The sequence below is a fragment of the Rhinopithecus bieti genome, unplaced genomic scaffold, assembly GCF_001698545.2.
Source record: "Rhinopithecus bieti isolate Rb0 unplaced genomic scaffold, ASM169854v2 scaffold_1467, whole genome shotgun sequence".
Classification (NCBI taxonomy): domain Eukaryota; kingdom Metazoa; phylum Chordata; class Mammalia; order Primates; family Cercopithecidae; genus Rhinopithecus; species Rhinopithecus bieti.
Genome location: NW_016803692.1, coordinates 2801480 through 2822424, shown reverse-complemented (window position 1 = coordinate 2822424; position 20945 = coordinate 2801480). Strand labels below are relative to the sequence as shown.

At 39.9% G+C, this 20945-nt stretch overlaps 1 protein-coding gene across 1 annotated transcript in view; it reads left to right on the top strand.

Annotated features, from left to right (window-relative positions):
• Positions 1-6069: 6069 nt before the first annotated feature.
• CLCA1 (chloride channel accessory 1) overlaps positions 6070-20945 on the top strand; it is a 34722-nt gene continuing 19846 nt past the window's right edge. The window contains 6 exon segments of the mRNA XM_017851090.1: positions 6070-6283; positions 10562-10619; positions 10622-10701; positions 10867-11014; positions 13617-13722; positions 20243-20420. Coding sequence (XP_017706579.1) covers positions 6122-6283; positions 10562-10619; positions 10622-10701; positions 10867-11014; positions 13617-13722; positions 20243-20420 — 732 coding nt within the window. The 5' untranslated portion in view covers positions 6070-6121.

Here is a 20945-nt window from a genome sequence, read left to right as displayed (position 1 = left end):
ATCATTATAACTCGTCATGTTATCAGAACAGAGAAGAAAAATTATATACTCATCTTAATAGATGTATAAAGAACATTTGATAAGATTCAACACCTATTCATGATTTAACAACAAAAAAAAAAAAACACCTCTTGGAAAACTAGGAAAAGAAAATACTTTTTTTTTTTTTTTTTTTTTAAGACAGGGTCTCAGGGTCTCACTCTATTCAAAGTGAGAGTGAGAGGCAGGATTGCAGGAGTACAGTGGCTCTCCTGGGCTTAAGCAATCCTTCCACCCCAGCCTCCCAAGTAGCTGGGCCCACAGGGACATGGCACCACACTTGGCTAATTCTTGTATTCCTTGCGAAGATGGGACTTCACCATGTTGCCCAGTCTGGCCTCAAACTCAAGCTGTCCTCCTGCCTTGGCCTCTCAAAGTTCTGGGATTACAGGTGTGAACTACTGCACCTGGCCCAAAGAGACTTTCTTAATCTGATAAAGGTATCTACAAAATATCTCTAGGTAACAGCATACTTAATGGTAAAATATAGAATTCTTTAGAATGTCTTTCTCCCTGAGATTAGGAACAAGAAAAAAGATATCTATTCTCTTCACTATTCAATACACTTTTTTTTATTATTATACTTTAAGTTCTAGGGTACATGTGCATAACGTGCAGGTTTGTTACATATGTATACTTGTGAAAACGCATCCTTTTTTATGGCTGCATAATATTCCATGGTGTATATGTGCCANGAGGGAGGCTCCGTGGCCGTGGGACCCTCCCGGCCAGGTGTGGGTATAATCTCCTGGTGTGCCCGTTTGCTTAAAGCGCAGTATTGGGGTGGGAATTACCCGTTTTTCCAGGTGTTGTGTGTTTCAGTTCCCCTGGCTAGGAAAAGGGATTCCCTTCCCCCTTGCGCTTCCCAGGTGAGGCAGACTCGCCCTGCTTCAGCTCTCGCTGGTCGGGCTGCAGCAGCTGACCAGCACCAATTGTCCAGCACTCCCCAGTGAGATGACCCCAGTACCTCAGTTGAAAATGCAGAAATCACCAGTCTTCTGTGTCACTCGCGCTGGGAGTTGGAGACTGGAGCTGTTCCTATTCGGCCATCTTGCTCCGCCCCTCCCACTATTCAATATTGTACTCAAGGTCCTAGCTAGTCCAATAAGAGAAGGAAACAAAAATACTGGAAAAGAATAATCGATATGTTGTTACTCATAGATGACATAATTATATACATATAAAATCCAAAAGAATCTACAAATACTAGAAATAAGTGAATAAAACAAGTTCACTAAATTTAAGGTCCATACGTAAAAATTTATTTTATTTGTATATACTAGCAATAAGCAATTAGAAAATTGAATTTTATAAAAATACCAGTTACAATAGCACCAAGAAAAACCCCTAAGAATAAATCTAATGAAAGATGCACAAGATACCTATCCTGAAAACTATAAACCACAGTTGAGACAAATTAAATAAAACTTAAAATGAAGAGACACACCATCTCCATAATTTGAAATACACAATATCATGAAGATGTCAATTTTTCTAAAATTGATCTATAAATTTAATGTACTCCTATAAAATCCAGATTTTTTGTATGTGAAATTGACAAGCTGCTTTTAAATTTTATATTGAAATGCATCTAATGTAGCCAAAATAGTCTTCAATAAAAACAAATCTGGACTGTTTACACTACCAGATAATCAAGGTAAGGATAGTCACACAGACCAATGGAACAAGGAACAGAACAGAGAGTTCAGAAGCAGACCTGCACATCTGTAGTCACCTAAGCACAACTGTAATTAAGTAGGGGAAATATGGTCTTTTCAATAAATGCTCTTGGCTTACTGGCTATCACAGAGGAAAACAAAACAAAACAAAAACCTTGAACCTTTCCTCACATCATACACAAAAATATTTTGAGACAGATCAGTATACCTAAATGTTAAAGGTCAAGCAACAAGGCTTCTAGAATCATATATTGTATAATATCTTCATGAATTTGGGGAAGCTGTCTTAAATATGACACAAAAACATTACACATAAAAGATTAAATTGGACTGTACTAAAATTAAAAACCTCTATTCATCTAATGATACTATTAAGGCAAGACACAAACTAGGAGAAGATATTTTCAGTATATCTTTCAGTATAAAAGACTCAGTATCCAGAACATATAAAGAACTCCCATAAATCAATAAGAAAAGACAATTTAATTAAAATTGTGCAAAAAAAACTTGAAGAGACACTTCACAAAAGACCAATATGTATATAAAAAGGTCCTTAACAACATTAGTCATTAGGGAAAATGCAAATCAAAACCACCAAATAATATGACTATACTCCCAAGAAAATGGATACAGTTAGAAAGACTGACAGTACAATGTACTCGGAATGTGGAATAACTTGAACAACCACTTGAAAAGTATTTGGGAGATCAACATAAGCTAGTGTCAAAGAAAAACTTCATGCAAACACTTGTTAAAGATGGTAAGGGGTGGGGGCCATGGCGATAGGTACAAGGACCATTGCAAGGAGGTCTTGCAGTTGGGGAGAGAGAGTGAATTAACTCCAACTCCAATAAGGACAAGTGGGAATTTATAACCAAGGAGAAGGCTGGAGTCAGTGGATGAAAAATGCCTAAGAGGAAACATCAAGGATAAGGAATGTCTGGCTAAACTGACTCAACAGGGTTATTGCTGAAGGCAGGCCATGGTGGAAAGATGCTGAGAATGGTCAGATACCAAAGGTGGGGATTTTCCCTAAACTGACTTAGGATTCTTGCTCAAACTGGATTCTGCAAGGACAGAGAGGGAAGCCCAAGGTCAGACCTAGTCAGAGAAGACTCAGGATCCTGACTTAAGTTTTGGTCAAAGGAAGGAGTCTTTGTCACTAGATAGATGTATACCCTGTCACCCAGCAATGTCACTCTTTGTATATTCGCAACTGAAATCAATGCTTACATCCATGGTAGCTTCATTCATAATAGCCCCAAACTGGAAATAGTCCAAATATTCATCAAGAACAGGTGGTAAGTAAATTGCAGTATATTTTTACAATTCAATGCAATGGAAAAAGAACATATTACTGCTATATTCAACAACTTGGCTGAATCTCTTATAGAAAACATTATGTCACAGTAACCAAATGCAACAGTATATATGGCATATTTCTGTTTATATGAAGTTCAAAAACAGGCAAAATTAACCTATGTGGCAATAGAAGTCAGAACAGCGATTATCTTTTGGGAGGATTGACTGGAAGGGAATGCAAAGGAAACTTCCAGAATGCTGGAAATATTCTTTGGTGAAAGCTTGTCCCTTAGGGTGCTAACTCCCTGCACCTCTGGTTTGTGTTATTTGGCCCATTTGGGCTGCCTCTGACAAAGCCAGATCCCAGTGCCATGGTGCAGTGCTTTATCTGAGCCAAAGCCTCCGCACATCCATTTCAAGCCAGACTTGGGCACGGGAGAGAATGGAGGAGCTGCCCACACAATCTGCACAGTGAAGGCCATGCTAAACTAGGCCCTCTTCCTGGGGAAAGCTAAGAAGAAACACTGATTTTAGGAGATGTGTGAATTTTAGCAGCAGCCAAGACTCTCCATTGAGCAAGCAGCCAAGACCCAACTTGCAGGGAATGCCAAGCAAATTTGGAGAGCACTTAAACTGGGTCTGTCACACCAGATGACCCTTGTCACAGGGAAATGCAGCAGCTGCAGCCAACAAGGGCAAGACAACTAAAGACCCCACTCAGGGATGAAAGGTGGGATTACCCCAACAAGAGAACAAACAATACAGATCAGCCAAAATGCTGAGTAAAAGTGAGGGAAATAGGTGATAAAGGAGGGAGATTATACATGTCTTGAGACCAGCTGTAGCAGCAGGCATTGCAATTTATTTCAATAACCCTCTTGCCTCATGCATTTGAGCAGATTGCAATTGACCACCACTTTGAAGGAGATTCTGTAAATGATTAAACTTGTACCTTCTCTCAGGGAAAAAGTGAGACAGCTTGTGCTCACACACAGAGAAATGCAAATCCTACATTATAATACTGGAGCTAGATATCATGAAAGTACAAGAGTGAATCTGAGAAGCTCAAAGAGTGAAGAGAGTGAACTATATCAGACTCTTCTTATTGAACCTCCTCAGACTTGCTTGGTTCCATCTGTCTACTGGGCACTCAGTCACTTGCTCCACCTCAGTCACTATCCACTCCTTGCAGGTCCAAGCAGTTCCACTGCCTGAGGTCAAGGTGGAACCTCTTGTAACCCCTGGCTCCTCACATACCACAAGGCATGGAGGTCTCTCTTTCTAAGCAATGGCTGAAAGGGCTAGATGACACAGCCAGAAAGTCTAGGGGGAGATGATCACCTGTAGAAGATAAGAAGGAGCCAAACACTTTTCCTTCCTCTCTCCAAAGGGCTGCTCCAAGGCGTGGTTTCTTTGCACAGCCCCTCAGGAGACATCCCACACAGGAAGGCAAGGGTGCCTGTGCGCTGGCCTGCTGGGTCTCTCCATTGCATGGCTTAGTAATGCTCCTCCTTCAGTAATGATTCCCAGCCCTGCCTGACTCATTTCCCCATTCCCTCATTCTCACTGATCTGGTATTAAACTCTCAAACTCTTAGCACATATGCCTGCCTTAGGCTCTGTTTTTCAGGAAACCCAGGCACATACATTTGGAGTCTGAGATAACTTGGTATCTAAATTTTTAAATGTTGTATGAATAATAAATGTATACATATTTTGATATAAAAGCATATTTTGGATGATCTGGACAACCACGTTATAATTGAGTATTTCCACTCTATTGCAGTGTTTCTCTTTTAATTGCTTAAGATTATGCTAGCAAAAAGTACTGATTTAATTTTTATGAAAAGGCACAGACAAGATAAAATTGATGCTTACCACCATCTGAAGACAAAATGAAGTGATGGATGTAGAGATATTTCAAGTATTTCAATACAAGAAAATGGTGGGCCAATTTGAGGTTCCACCTGAGGTTTGGCAAATGGAAAGAATATATACAGCTGCTGACAGTCCGTAATTCATGTTCCAAGGGACATTTCATTTCGCCAAAATAATTTAATGTTGTTAATTGGAATTTTATTGACTGGTAGGAGCTATGGAATAGAGAAAGCAGAGGTCTGATGAGGAACTTGAAGGAGTATGCTTTGTAAAGTAAGATATACATTTTCTCTTTACTCTCCATTATAAAATATTCAATAATATCTACATCACTTGCTAATGCTTTTGGTACAAATGGATGTGGAATATAATTGAATATTTTCTTATTTAAGGGGAGCATGAAGAGGTGTTGAGGTTATGTCAAGGTAAACAAAACCACTATTGTGGTAAAGACCACCATGAGGGATAACTAGATATATGGTTTACAAGATGTTTATTGAATATACAGAACAGTCTGGATGTTCCTAGGCAGGAGGGGGTTGGGGTGACTTTGGGTGGGTTGGTGTCCATGGCTGGGTAAACACTTCTTTTTTTTTTTATTATTTATTTTTTTATTATACTTTAAGTTCTAGGGTACAGGTGCATAACATGCAGGTTTGTTACATATGTATACTTGTGCCATGTTGGTGTGCTGCACCCATCAACTCGTCAGCACCCATCAATTCATCATTTACATCAGGTATAACTCCCAATGCAATCCCTCCCCCTCTCCCCTCCCCATAATAGGCCCCCATGTGTGATGTTCCCCTTCCCGAGTCCAAGTGATTTCATTGTTCAGTTCCCACCTATGAGTGAGAACATGCGGTGTTTACATTTCTAAGAAGTAAACAAACCTATCAATGGCCAAGCTGCTTGTCACCTGTGAAGACTTCCATGGAACCGGATGTGGGCTCCCCCACCCTTACCCCAGCATCTGGCACACCTGAAGGCAAATTGAAATATTTACAAGTACACAATTTGAGACTAAGATATTGTTATCATTCTCCTATTGAAGACAAAAGCAATAGTAAAACACAAAGACCTGTGATAAACCGCCTCTGATAAGTTGGAAATGTGTGTCTTTATTTTTATATCTACATACATATATATATATATAATGGTAAAGAAAGACACCTTCATAACCCACACTTTCCAAAGAGAGAAATCACAGGGAGATGTACAGCAATGGGGCCATTTAAGAGTTCTGTGTTCATCCTGATTCTTCACCTTCTAGAAGGGGCCCTGAGTAATTCACTCATTCAGCTGAACAACAATGGCTATGAAGGCATTGTCATTGCAATCGACCCCAATGTGCCAGAAGATGAAACACTCATTCAACAAATAAAAGTAAGTTCTTAGTAATTATCCATGCTTTTTAAAACATAGCATAATGTTGTGACAGAGAGAATATGAGTGCCCTATTCCAGCTGCACGACACTGACATGTATTTTTGTGTCTAAGTCTCAGTTTCTTCATCTGTAAAATGGAAATAAGTTAACCATTAGGATTCTTGTGTCAGATAAGATAATAAATGCAATGCACATAACTCAGAGTGATACATTGTTGGCAATTGATAAATGATAAATTGATATGTACTGCTGTGGATTATGTCACTGAAAATTTAGTTCTATAGTACGGCAGGGTCAGCTACATTTGACAGATACTGTGAGATGCACAGACCCTTTGCCTGATTTTACCCTTGGCACGTATCAGACTCTCCGTTTATTCTCCTAATTGGAACCCCGTTCCCTGTGATCCTAAAAGGAGCCCAAGATGCAAATCTCTGATGTAAGAACAACCCTGACCCTCTGATGGGAGAAAACCTTGCATTTTATCAGCCCCAATTCAAGGGATCCTTTCAAGGATTTCTTGCTACCTCTTACGTAGCAGAAGGGAAAGGAAGAAGGCTTCCTGTCCTGGCAGGGGCATCTATACCATTGAAGAAGGTCTTGTACAACAACAAACAGCTAAAAGTAAGAGGGAAATGCTTTATGAAAGACCACCCTGGAATCTGGTTGTAGCACATCCAGAGGCAGTGCTGTACTAGTAAGAGGACTAGTCTGTAAAATGGGAATAATAATAATAAATATCTCTCTTATTGGATTTTGTGAGGATCAAAGTTTAAAATGCATGCATATAAAGGGAAGCTGGGTGGAGTATGTAAGAATACGGTGCAATATTTTGCATGTCTTCTGTTAATCTAAATTTATCTCAGAACTTTAAAAAATAACTTTAAAAATGCATGCATTAGTGCCTGGTACATAGTAAGAGCTCATAAATAAATGGTGGATATAGTCATCAGCTCTCTCTAGATGGAAAATTAATAGAACAAGGTCCCAGAGGGATTTCCCCAGAGATCCATTGCTCTAAGCAGAGGCAAATACAGAAAGACAATGTTTGGAAAGAAAACCATCTCTACCTGCCGGGAGTGTGTGGTTAGAGAATTGGAGCAGTAGGGGATGGGGAACAGAGTGGAGGGTGTCATTCACCGTAAAGTTTACCTACTTAACCCAAAGAGAATCAGGCTGTCTGTAATAAAAGGGAGATTCAGACCTCTTGAATCTCTCAATCATCTAAAATGTTGAGTGAGTTTTTGATTGTTTCTGAATTTGGAAGTGGCATCAGCAAACATGTGACCAGTGTGTTTCGGTCTCTGGCTAGACAGTGGGGTTCAGCAATATGCCAGAAGGAGAATGTAGATGCCATATTCATCTTCAATGACCCTAGTAATTTGTATCTACAGTATACAGTGCTTAGAGCTTTCAAAGTGCTTCCACTTTATTGTCCTTGGAGGTTTTCCCCCTGAGATATGTACTTCTCACTACAATTATTAAATTGGCTTTCTAGTATGGATCCTGAAGTTGGGGGTAAGATAAGTTGGCTTCCATCATTTCCTTCTCTGTAACAAGAACACTTAAGTGAATAGAATGCTCAGAGTCCCTAACTCCCTCCTATTCGATGTCCCAGATCTGCAGAGTTGAGGGACCTCATCGAGGGCTTAGCCACCTTTCCCGACCATTCCTCCCTCTGCTCCAACAACCTTCTTGCTGATGAGAGACTCTCCCCTGGTGCCCCTGTGGGGACAGAAGCCTCTAAGTCAGCCTTTAAAATATTTGCTTCAGCAGGAAAGTCCCCAGATTTCCCTACCTACAAGAGCAGTTGATGGCTCTGCACCACTTCCATCCACTGCATTCTTGCTAATATTAGTAGGGTGAGTACACGTCACAAGCTGAGGAAGGGAGAGTCAGAGAGAAACTCTCTCTCCCCCTGTCAAATATACATACACACGCACACACACGTGTGCACACACACATGCCCATGCACACACGTAGACATACACGCGGGCACGCACACACACACGAGAAGGTACACAATAGGGTTATTTTGGAGTCTCTGCAATGCACAGGACCCCACGCACTGCCTGTCTTGCCACTTCTATACCAGTTTGCCACTTACCAAATCCACTTTATTTATCCATTCATTTGTTTATTCATTCAACAAATATTTACAGAGCATCTAAATTATGTCAGGTACTCGAAGTCCAGTGGTCAATATACTGTCCCTGTCCTGAAGGAATTTCTAGCCCATCCTATAAACTGTCACCCCCAACCTTCTCTCAGCCTGAGAGTCTAAGTGTGTATTAGGATGTGAGGTCATTTTCTGAAAATCTGGAACAGATGCCAAAACAAAGATCCCTTAGTATTGTTTCTATTACAATGTGGAAGACAAGAGCATTCCGTGTTACTTATTCTTCCTGGGAGACACTGGAAATTCCCATTTCACAAGTCAAATGGTAATATAATACTCTAATATATGAAGGTTTATACCTACTTTTCAAGTTTTTGGTGATCTTGGCTCATTTTTTAATTTTATTTTTTAAAGTGACATAATATTAAACTCTCCTGGTGAGTGTTAAAAATCCAGGAGTTTTAGAAGAAAAAAATGTAAATCATTAAGAACACTTAAAAAAATAGAGGCAACCATTATTATCACTATTTGAAAGGGAGAAACTGAGGCTCAGAGAGGTAAAATAAGTTCCTCAAGTTGACCTCTTAGGAAGAGGCACAGCAGGATTTCCCCTTGCGCTAATACCCAAGTGCTGCTTCCCCATAAAATGATGAAGTGTTTCCGCTCGGAAGACAACCCCCACTAGGCAATGGAGTCTGGTCACTCTGGTCTGTTCCCACAAGGACTTTGCTCCTGCAGTGACCCCTTTTTCTCTTACATTTTTGGTTTTTTTCCCATTAGCATAGAAATATTGTATAATAGTTCCCATTAAAACAAACAAAACTGTCTTGTCCTGAAGTCCACTTCCAGCTACTGCCTATTTCTCCATTCCCTTTTAGTTCACAGAAAAACTTCTGAACCTGTTGTTGTCTGTATTCACTGTCTCCACTGCCTCACCTCCCACTTTCTCGAATCCACTCTATGGAGCTGCTGTCTTTATTCTGCCACAAGGGCTCACCATGCTGCCAAGTCCAGCAATCAGTTCTTAGTCCTCATATGAAGTGATGGCTCAGCAGTGCTTGACACTGATGATCACACCCTCCTCCCTACAACACTCTCATCCCGCAGCTCCTTATTTCCTCTGCAGGCACTGGCTGCCCTTCTGAGGCCCCTGTACTGGCTCCTCCTCTTCCTACCTCTGAATGCTGGGGTCCCCCACATTCACTAGTCTCAGTCTTCAGCCTCTTCTTTCCTGTCTATGCTCACTTTCGAAGCAAATGGTTTTCAGTCCTAACAGACATACTGCCCCCTTTCTGTAACAGTATCTTCTATCACTCTCCCTGTTCTCTTGTCATAACGTATCTCAGGGAATCTGCAGACACATTTATAATTTAACACTGTAGCTATTTCATTTTAGAGAAGTAAAATTAGGTGTAATTTGAAAATATATAATTATGCTATTTTCTTATATCTAACTCTTAGTACCACGCTGTACAAAAAATAAATACTTCTACAGCCCTTGGCAAAGTTTAAGAAAAGAAAATAAATAAACAAATACTACCATAACATTTAGTATTACATTTAATTTGACTTAGTATATAATCCCAAAATGATTACAAGAGTCAGCAGGTGTTAAAATCATATTCACTTTTTCTCTTCATTACTACTTGCTGTGAGACCTTGAGAATTAAGTACTAAGTCTCAGTTTCACCCTCAAAGATTTATTGATCCTCAAAGAAGCGAGTGAAATGAAATGCGTAGCTAACATTTTATACTTGCTTGTGCGAAGTAAACATTGTTTCTAGCACATCACATGTTTCACTTTGTTCCTCACCACGACCTTATCAGCCAGTTACTATAACATAATATTCCATTTCGTAAATGGGAAAACTGAGGCTCAGAATTAGAAATTGCCGAATGTCCCACAAAAAGTGCTGCAGCCAGGATTAGAGTCTGTCTCTAGAGTCTACATTGCTAGTGATTTTTCGATGACACAGGGTATATGGCAGATGCTCACAAAGCTTAGCTATTATCATTAAAATGTATTTCTACATTTCTTCTTCCCATCCTAACAAATAACTAGTTTTTGAAAATGTGAAATTCCGATGTGAATTTGAATGACTGATAATTTAATTTATTTTCAGTCAATTGTTAGGTATGTTTTTTTTTTCTTCCCAGGACATGGTGACGCAGGCATCTCCATACCTGTTTGAAGCTACAGGAAAACGATTTTATTTCAAAATGTTGCCATTTTGATTCCGGAAACGTGGAAGACAAAAGCTGACTATGTGAGACCAAAACTCGAGACCTACAAAAATGTGAGCATATCAAGTTCTTCTTTAAAATTCCATTTCCTCCTGTAACCCAGATTTTTTAAAATCAAAATACTCTAAAATCAAACGTGATTGTTTAAAACTTACTCCAGCATGAATATGGAGTTTGCTGAAACTTTGTGATGATAAAAACTGTTTCTTAAATTTCAGGCTGATGTTCTGGTTGCTGAGCCTACTCCTCCAGATGATGATGAACCCTACACTGAGCACATAGGCAAGTGTGGAGACAAGGGTGAAAGGATCCACCTCACTCCTAATTTCATAGCAGGAAAAAAGTTAAATGAATATGGACCACAAGGTATGAACTATTCTACCATACTTCTCATACGATTTAACTATTTTATGTTCAAAGTGTATAAACACTAGCATTATCTTTTTGAGTAAGCGCGTATAAGCCAAATTATTAGAGTTTAAAACATCATCGCATTTTTCACTTGAAATGGAACATGCATTTCACTTAGAATTTCTAGCATTTCTCAGCTATGAATTTAATTTACTTTAGATACATGTATAAATATAGTATTTTGAATTTTCATAAATTATTGTAGCATCATACTATAACTGTAAAAGAATTTAATTTGTATTATTAAGTTTCTATGGATATGCAAGGAGACAACGGAATTAAATCTTCTGCCTGCAATTCATATGATAGCCACGAGATGGCGTATATGTGCAGTGTTCTCAGACGTGCATTCAAATTATGAATGAATCTTGTTAAATTGTGGATTCTTCTTTAGGAGACCGAGGCGGGCGGATCACGAGGTCAGGAAATCAAGACCATCCTGGCTAACACAGTGAAACCCCGTCTCTACTAAAAAATACAAAAAAATTAGCCGGATGTGGTGGTGGACGCCTGTAGTCCCAGTTAACTTGGGAGGCTGAGGCAGGAGAATGGCGTGAACCCGGGAGGCGGAGGTTGCAGTGAGCCGAGATCGCGCCACCGCACTCCAGTCTGGGTGACAGAGCGAGACACCGTCTCAAAAAAAAAAAAAAAAAAAAAAAGGGGATTCTCATTCATTAGGTGTGGAGTGGGACTCAAGAATCTGCATTTTTAACAAGCTCAGAGATGTTGATTCTAGTTGTCTGTGGCTCACACTTTGAGTAGCAGACAGAATACCTTTGCAATTCAGCTCTCAAAAACATGTAACTAAAGAAAGAACTCCAATGATAAACAAACTTTATCATTTATATATAAGGTATACATAATAATTATTGGAGGAAGTATTAAGTAATGACGTATATATAAAATGTACTTTTCAAGTATAATCAAATGTGATTCATTACTAAATAACTAGCATTAGATTTCTTTATCTCAAAAAAGATTTGGATCCCCTAGAACCAGCTTGATTTTCTTTTTTTAAACACATAAGGCAGAGAAAACAAGCAAACAAAAGAACGCTATCCAAGCCCCACTCACTCCCAAATACACTACAGCGCTTAAAGACCTGATCAAGAGGATGTGTCAAGCGTACCTCTCTGTTGTTCTACAACACATTTCACCTCCATAACAGGAACAGAACATTCTCAATGTATGGCTCAACAAATAAGTGTTGAATTGATTGACCTAACTGCCCCATCCCACTCCTGAGCCCACTCCAGCCATCGTGATCATATATATAACCATTCCTTTATAATGTCTCCTTTCTGTACTGTGACTCCACTCCAATTCTCTCACAATCTTCCTTTAAAGAGACCACAAACACCTACAAAATAAAGTCCCAATCCTTAGTGTGGGATACTAGAGTTTCCACACAATGCCCCACATCACATAACCATCCAAATTCAGCCTTCCTTGGAATTTACATTCCAGGAAAACTGAGCTGTACATAAGTCATTAAGATTTCATTCAAGTTTAACAAATATCACTGAATGCCTGCTAAGTTCTAGACACTATGTGCCCAGATAGGACAGTGAAGAAGTCATATTGTCGGTCCTCATGGAGACAATTTTCTATTGCGGGAGACTGGCAATTAAGTAGAAATGACTATCATTTGTAAGTTCCTAACAGGAGATAGTGATATGCAAATGGGGAGTACTGGGCCTAGGATGAGGATGTCAGGGCAGGCAGGCTTCTAGGCACACAGAAGCTTGATTTTCAAAGAAGAATAGGGGTTATCCAGGCAAAGATAGGAAGGAAGTATTCCAAGCTAAGGAAACACAGGTAAAAAAGACCAGAGTTGAACAAGAGCATGATGTGACCTAGGAAAAAAGGAGTTCAGGAACTCATCCTAATTCTAGAATTTGGGAAGTGAGTGGAGAACAGCAAGAAACAAGGTTGCAGAGAAGAGCAGGCCTGAGGCATCAGGGACCTTGTACACCATGTTGAGAAGTTAGACTTTCCCTGAAGGATGGAGACATGGAAGCCAATCTGGTGACTATTGCAGCAATTCAGGAGTAAGTGGCAATGGGCCTGGAAAGGTGAGAATGAATAAAACAGACAGAGATGGAGTAAGCAGACCTTGAGGTTTGATGAGATGGGAGCCATGAGGAAGAAGAATTGGTTGAGGATGTTCCCCTGGCTGCTGTGGGAATGCCTGGGCTCCCATAGCCGCCTTTGCTGACCTCTGTCATCATGCCTGCACCACCAGGCATTTTAGCTTCTAATCACACATGCCCTCCACTATACCAGGAGCTATGTGAGGACAGGGCAGCTGTTTCTCTGTATCTGAATGGCTGCTTGGCACTTACGAGGTGCCTGATTAACATTTGATAAGCCAAAATAAGTATTTATATTTCAAGAAAATGTACAGCTATGATATTAGATCTAAAGAAATCAAGTCTTTCATTTAAAAAATTAACACAGCAAAGCATAAATATTCCAAAACATTGCTTTCTCCTAGTGTGAGAAGGTAATTTTGCCATTCTTATTGTAATCAGTTTTTTAAAATACTTTCTCACAGGTAGGGCATTTGTCCATGAGTGGGCTCATCTACGATGGGGAGTATTTGATGAGTACAATAATGATGAGAAATTCTACTTATCCAATGGAAGAATCCAAGCAGTAAGGTATGCATATTTTTATTTAACTTGTTCCAAACTATTTTATTTATTTTATTTTATTTTTTTTTTGAGACGGAGTCTCGCTCTGTTGCCCAGGCTGGAGTGCAGTGGCGCAATCTCGGCTCACTGCAAGCTCCGCCTCCCAGGTTTACACCATTCTCCTGCCTCAGCCTCCCGAGTAGCTGGGACTATAGGCGCCTGCCATCTCGCCGGGCTAGTTTTTTGTATTTTTTTTTTTTTTAGTAGAGACGGGGTTTCACCGTGTAGGCCAGGATGGTCTCGATCTCCTGACCTCGTGATCCACCCGTCTCGGCCTCCCAAAGTGCTGGGGTTACAGGCTTGAGCCACCCCGCCCGGCCCCAAACTATTTTAAATTGCAACCTTTTTTTTCTTGAATTGATTACTTTAAAAAATGCGTGTCCTGTCTTATTTTCTAATTCAAATTCATTCTTAGTGCCTTCTTTTTCAGAGTTCCACAAAACCACTGTTTGGTTACTATTTTTAAACCCCAAAAGGGTTTGGTTTCAGATTCATTGAATCTTCACTCTGCAGCTAGAAATCATTTGCTTCCCTTTTTTTTTTTTTTTTTAACCTATACCAACCTATAAAAATCTATCAGGGGCTGTGGTTCAGTGTCCTCCATCATCCCATACCAGCACCAGTGACATAAACAGAGCTAATGAGGCTCTTCAGTGCCTTGAGAGCAGAATAATATCTTTTTTTTTTTTTTTTTTTTTTTTTTTTTTTTTTTTGTTTGAGAAAGTGTGTTGCTCTGTCACCCAGGCTGGAGTACAGTGATGCAATCACAGCTCACCCCAGCTTCAACCTCTGAGCTCAAGCAATCCTCCCGCCTAAGCCTCCTGAGTAGCTGGGACTACAGGCACACATTCACATCAGACTAATTTTTATATTTTCCGTAGAGATGGAGTCTCACCATGTTGCCCAGGCTGGTCTTAAGTTTTCGTACAGACAGGGTGTCCTTATGTTGCCCAGGCTGGTGTTGAACTCCTGGGCTCAACAGATCTTCCCACTTCAGCCTGTCAAAGTGCTGGGATTATTTCTGCCATCACGGTAGTGTGAGCCACCATGCCCACCCAGCCCAGAATGGTATCTGTGTGGACTTTGTCAGTATGAATGGGCTTGGGAGGGACTGTGAAACTTATCTGAAAAACAGTTTGAATATCAAAGCAAAACAGAAACTCCTCCCAGTTTGAATTAAACCTTGCACAATGTCAGTAGAAATCAAGCACAACCCTTGGAAAAAACACTTGGTTGCCGTGAATTTATGGGCTAATTCTTGCAACCAGCAGTCTCAGTGCACAAAAACTGCTTTAGTGCAAACAGAAGTGATAGGGAACTTCCCAATGTATTTTAAAGAGTTAGTATAACTCAGACACTAAAACCTGACAAATGGAATGAAAAAAATTCTGTAGCTACAGCCTCTCTAAAAAGATAGAGGCGAAGATTTCAAATAAAAGGATAGCAAATTACATCTGGCAAAATTAAGGGAATAACAAACACATTAAAACCAAGTAAGAATGTGTTCCAGAAATCCAAAAATGTTGTAATAGTAAGTAATGAATATAGTATATGAAGAAAAGAAGAAAATAAATGATTGTTTCAATAGATTCTCAGAAGAAACTTGATAAAATGCACATTTATTCCTGCATTTAAGAACAATACCCTCTTTTTAAGTAGAAGTTGGTACAGCATCCTCTCCATGTCTGCTTCCAGTCTTGCTTGCCTGATAGCCCTTTAAGAAGATGCACTCAGCTTTGATTCCTGTCTCGGCCTAGTACAATTTTTTCAAAAGGGGCTCAGAACTCAGTTCTGGCTTCCATTTATCCCACAAGACCATTACTGCTCTTTACTTTTCGCTTTCTTTATAACAGTCAGACTCTGTACACTTGGTCCATTTCCATTATATTATGCCTCAGTGTTGGATCTCTTCAGGCATAAAGAGACACCAAGTGGGCTGGGCACGGTGGCTCACATCTGTAATCCCAGCACTTTGGGAGGCCCAGGCAGGATCGCCTGAGGTCAGGAGTTCGAAACCAGCCTGGCCAACATGGCAAAACTCTGTCTCTACTAAAAATACAAAAAAAACTGGCCAGGTGTGGTGGCACACACCTATAATCCCAGCTACTCAGGAGGCTGAGGCAGGAGAATTGGTTGAACCCGGGAGGCGGAGGTTGCAGTGAGCCAAGATCACGCCACTGCACTCCAGCCTGGGCCACAGAGCAAGACTCCACCATAAAAAAAAAGAGAGAGAGAGAGAGAGACAGTGAGAGAGAGACACCAAGTGCACTGCTGCCTCCTAGAGCCATGCACAGTCTTCCTGATGCCTTCAGCCTATACACGCTGCACTGCATGGACCATAGCCCAGAGGAGCTTCTCTGATGCAATCATGTTGCTTTGACTTTTCAAACGCAATGGGCACCATTCCAAACCTGATATCTCTTTCCCAGTTCTCTTTCCTAAGCTTCCAGCCAGTTAGACACTGTATATTGCCTTGGCAGAAAGGGTGATTAGTATTATTTCTTTCCAGAGATATTCTAGAAATGAGTACATATACAACATGTTTTTCTTTCCTCGGATAAGACATGATCACCATGTCCTCTTTAAACCTTTTAATTTTAATATATTAATAATATGTATTGTTCATTATCTTCCAAATTTTTAAATTATTTGTAAGGCTTAGAAGCAATCACACAAATGACAGCACTGCCGAGGACAGGAGGTTACTTCATTCATATGATACAGAACATCTGTTTAGAGCCAACAATCTACCTCATATTTAATAGGGAAACACTAGAGACACTGCCAGGACTAAGAATGGCCACTGTTATCACAATTATTCAACCTTGCTTAGGAAACTGTGTCCAACGTAATAAAACCGGGGAGGTAAAAAGATGGAAAGGCTGTAATCCCAGCATTTTGGGAGGCCGAGGCGGGCGGATCACAAGGTCAGGAGATCGACACCACGGTGAAACTCCGTCTCTACTAAAAATACAAAAAATTAGCCGGGCGCGGTGGCGGGCGCCTGTAGTCCCAGCTACTCGGGAGGCTGAGGCAGGAGAATGGCGTGAACCCGGGAGGCGGAGCTTGCAGTGAGCCAAGATCGCGCCACTGCACTCCAGCCTGGGCTACAGAGCCAGACTCCGTCTCAAAAAAAAAAAAAAAAGACAGAAAGGAAGAGAGAAAATCACTGTTACACAGATGATCTGTGATCCACTTAGAAAACACAAGGAAATAAATTGAAATTAAAATTGACAAGGGAAGCCAATAAGGTGACCAGGTACAAAATAAATATTCAAATTACTTTTCCATATATTAGCAATAACCAGTTCAAAAATATAATACTCCAAGACAGCAATGAAAGGTATAATAAAAGTAGAAACAATGCTAAAAAATGTGGAAGACATATTTAAAGAAAACTATAAAATCCTTCTCAAGGGGTTAAAAGAAAACCAAGATAAATTGAGAGACATTCAATTCATGGAAGACATAAACAAATTTCATATATAGGTTTTATGAAATTCTAGTCAGAAGTACATCAATTTTTACCTCATTAAAAAAATCCAGGAGTTCGTTTAGTAGATAGTAGCTAAGATCATTTTGGGGAAAAGATGTCCTTATTTCTTGGATCATGAGAGGAAAATCACAGAAAGGCAATCTGTCAGAAACTGAGCATAGACTCTGACCCTTTGAAATGACGACATCACCTAAACATCTAACCTTCCTATATTTTCAGATGTTCAGTAGGTATTACTGGTAGAAATTACTGGTAGTAATGACAGATATAAATTTGACAAGGATGAGGTTCATGTATTATCTAGTAAGTTACTGTCAGTGGGATGAAAACTCTCACAGATGGTTGTTAGAGGCCTAAATTCATAAAGGGGATTCTTACTTTTCAAATTTTAAATATGCTATAAAACTACATTAATTAAAACAATGTGGGCCAGGGCACAGTGGCTCACCACACCTGTAATTCCAGCACTTTAGGAGGCTGAGGCAGGCGGATCAGGAGTCAGGAGATCGAGACCTTCCTGGCTAACACGGTGAAACCCCATCTCTACTAAAAACACAAAAAATTAACCAGGCGTGGTGACGGGCGCCTGTAGTCCCAGCTACTCAGGGGCTGAGGCAGGAGAATGGCGTGAACTTGGGAGGTGGAGCTTGCAGTGAGCCGAGATCACGCCACTGCACGCCAGCCTGGGCGACAGAGCGAGACTCTGTCTCAAGAAAAAAAAAAAAAAAAACAATGTGGGTAGATATTTACACTTACACATGTAATTTAGTTATTATAGGTAGAATTACAAATCTGAAAAAAGGTAGGCTTTCTTGAGATAGACATTTTTTTAACTATGTGGGGAAAATATTAAGACTCTTTTCCAATGGGATGAACTCTTTAAAGATAAAAAACAAAATCATAATGAAAACTAGAAGAATGTTAATAAGTATCAAATCCCTAGATAGCAAAACTCTTTCAATGCATTCAATCATTGAAAAATATAACTAAGAGAATAATAAATGTGGCTACATAGAAATTAAAATTTTGTTGCGCACAAACCAAACATTAAATAAAAGGAAAACAGAAAAGATATTTGCAAAATAAAAAAGAAAGCCTTTAGAAGCTTAGTATTGTAATACAGAAAGAGCTTTTGAAAAATCAGTAAAACAGTAACATCCAAATAGAAAAACAGACAAAGGAGAAGGGTAGATAATTTACAAAAGAAGAAATTAAAATGCCCAGGAGTTTGAGACCAGCCTTGGCAACACGGTGAAACCCTTTCTCTACAAAAAATAAAAATTGGCCTGGCATGGTGGCACGTGCCTGTGATCCTGGCTACTTGAGAGGCTGAGGTGGGAGGATCACCTGAGTCTGGGGGTGAGGTTGAAGCTGCAGTGAGCCATGATCACAACACTGCATTCTAACCTGGGCAACAAGAGTGAGACCCTGTCTCAAGAAAAAGAAAATTAAAGAAATGAAATAATACTAGTAATGAGAGATGTAAATTTGACAAGGATGAGGCTCGTGTGTTATCTAGTAAGTTACTGTCGGTGGGATGAAAGCTCTCACAGATGGTTGTTAGAGGCATAAATTCATGCAACTTTTCTGGAAAGCAATTTGGGTGACACATATTAAGTTTAAAAATTTATTGATCCTGTGATGCATTTCATGTTTAAAAATGCATTGTAAGGACATGATAGAGAAGCTGTATCAACAGGCTTTAAAATGTTCAAACTTTCGGATCTAGTAATTACTCAGGGAATCAATCACAGGGCAAACTTGGAAATACAGTCAAAATTGGATATGAAATTTTGTTTATTCATTGATGTTTTATTTATAGTACTGACAAATTGGGAGGGGAAACTAAGTTCAACAAGTTAGTCTGAATACATATGATGGTATTAAACGATATAAAATTATTAAGATCACATTTTGAAATTTTTTTTTTTTTTTTTTGAGGCAGTCTCAACTGTGTCTCCCAGACCGGAGTGCAGTGGTGCGATCTCAGCTCACTGCAACCTCTGCGTTCCAGGTTCAAGTGATTGTCGTGCCTTAGCTTCCCAAGTAGCTGGGATTACAGGTGCACACCACCCTGCCCAGCTAATTTTTATTGTATTTCTGGTAGAGTTGGGTTTCACCACATTGCCCAGGCTGGTCTCAAATTCCTGGCCTCAAGCAATCCACCCGCCTCAGCCTCCCGAAGTGCTGGGATTATAGGTATGAGTCACCGCACCCAGCCACATTTGGAAAAATATTAAATAATATATAAATATATAAATAATAATATTAAAAAGTTAAATATGCTAAGATTTTTTAAAGCAGGAAACAAAGCTATATGTGCAGTGTTATGTTAATATATACATATTCAACATGGTAACAGTAGCTCATTTCTGATGGTGAGACATGTTTTTTTCTTTTCTTCATGCTTTTTGCCATTTTCCAAATTTTCTGTAGTGCTCATGCATTGTTATATGGTTAAAAAATAAAATTAAACAATAAGATGTAGGGGGAAAGCATTCCAACTGTAATAGCAACAAAACTCATAAATACCTAATTCATGGAAACATTTAAAATACCTATGAACATACCAGAACTCCGCAAAAGTCGTATGCAATAAACTAATTAGAAAACAAACAAATAAGAAATGTCAGCAAATCTTTTGTGGGAAATAAAAGAGGGCTCTTGACCTTCTAGGGATGAAGGGAATAGATTCAGAGGTGCCTGAGGACTTAAGTCTGTATTAATGCTAACAACAGCCCTAAGCCAGACTTGGCTCTTCTGCTGCATAGAAATACATTCTAATACCATTTTTGGAATCACCCCAGATACTTTCCGGCAAACAGAAATGACTCTGATGACAGTTTAACAATTTTGCTATGATGGGATGTCCTTGTTTCTTGGATCACGAGAGGAAAATCACAGAAAAGCAATCTGTCAGAAACTGAGCATAGACTCTGACCCTTTGAAATGATGACATCACCTAAACATCTAACCTTCCTATATTTTCAGATGTTCAGTAGGTATTACTGGTAAAACTGAAGTAAAGAAGTGTCAGGGAGGCAGCTGTTACAGCAAAAAATGCACATTCAATAAAGCAACAGGACTCTACGAAAAAGGATGTGAGTTTATACCCTATTCCTCACAGACCCAGAAGGCTTCTATAATGTTTGCACAACATGTTGGTTCTGTAAGTACCTTGTTTTCCCCCTTGTCCCCACCCCCCGCCCAGATTCTTTTGAATTTAGTGAGGCTTTTACTCCAAGTGCTCCAAGGCAGAATCAAAGTTTACAGAAATCATCAGTGAGCAGTGGATTATCTCTGGGACAAGCTGGGCGTGCAAGTCAAGGATAAAGTCCTATCTTCCTTCCCCTCACCCTCCTCGTGTCCACGCTTTCTTCTCCATCATCCTCCCCAACTAGTTTTAGTTCAAGTGCTTAGCATTACTTTAAATACTCACAAAGGCATACAAGCACACACATTCTTACTTAAATAAGGACTTTACCCAGGGGGATTAGGCAGTTCCTTTTGTTAGTTAATAAAGACATGATCAGTAGGCTCTTTTTTTTTTTTTTTTTTGAGACGGAGTCTCGCTCTGTCACCCAGGCTGGAGTGCAGTGGCCGGATCTCAGCTCACTGCAAGCTCTGCCTCCTGGGTTCACGCCATTCTCCTGCCTCAGCCTCCCGAGCAGCTGGGACTACAGGCGCCCGTCAC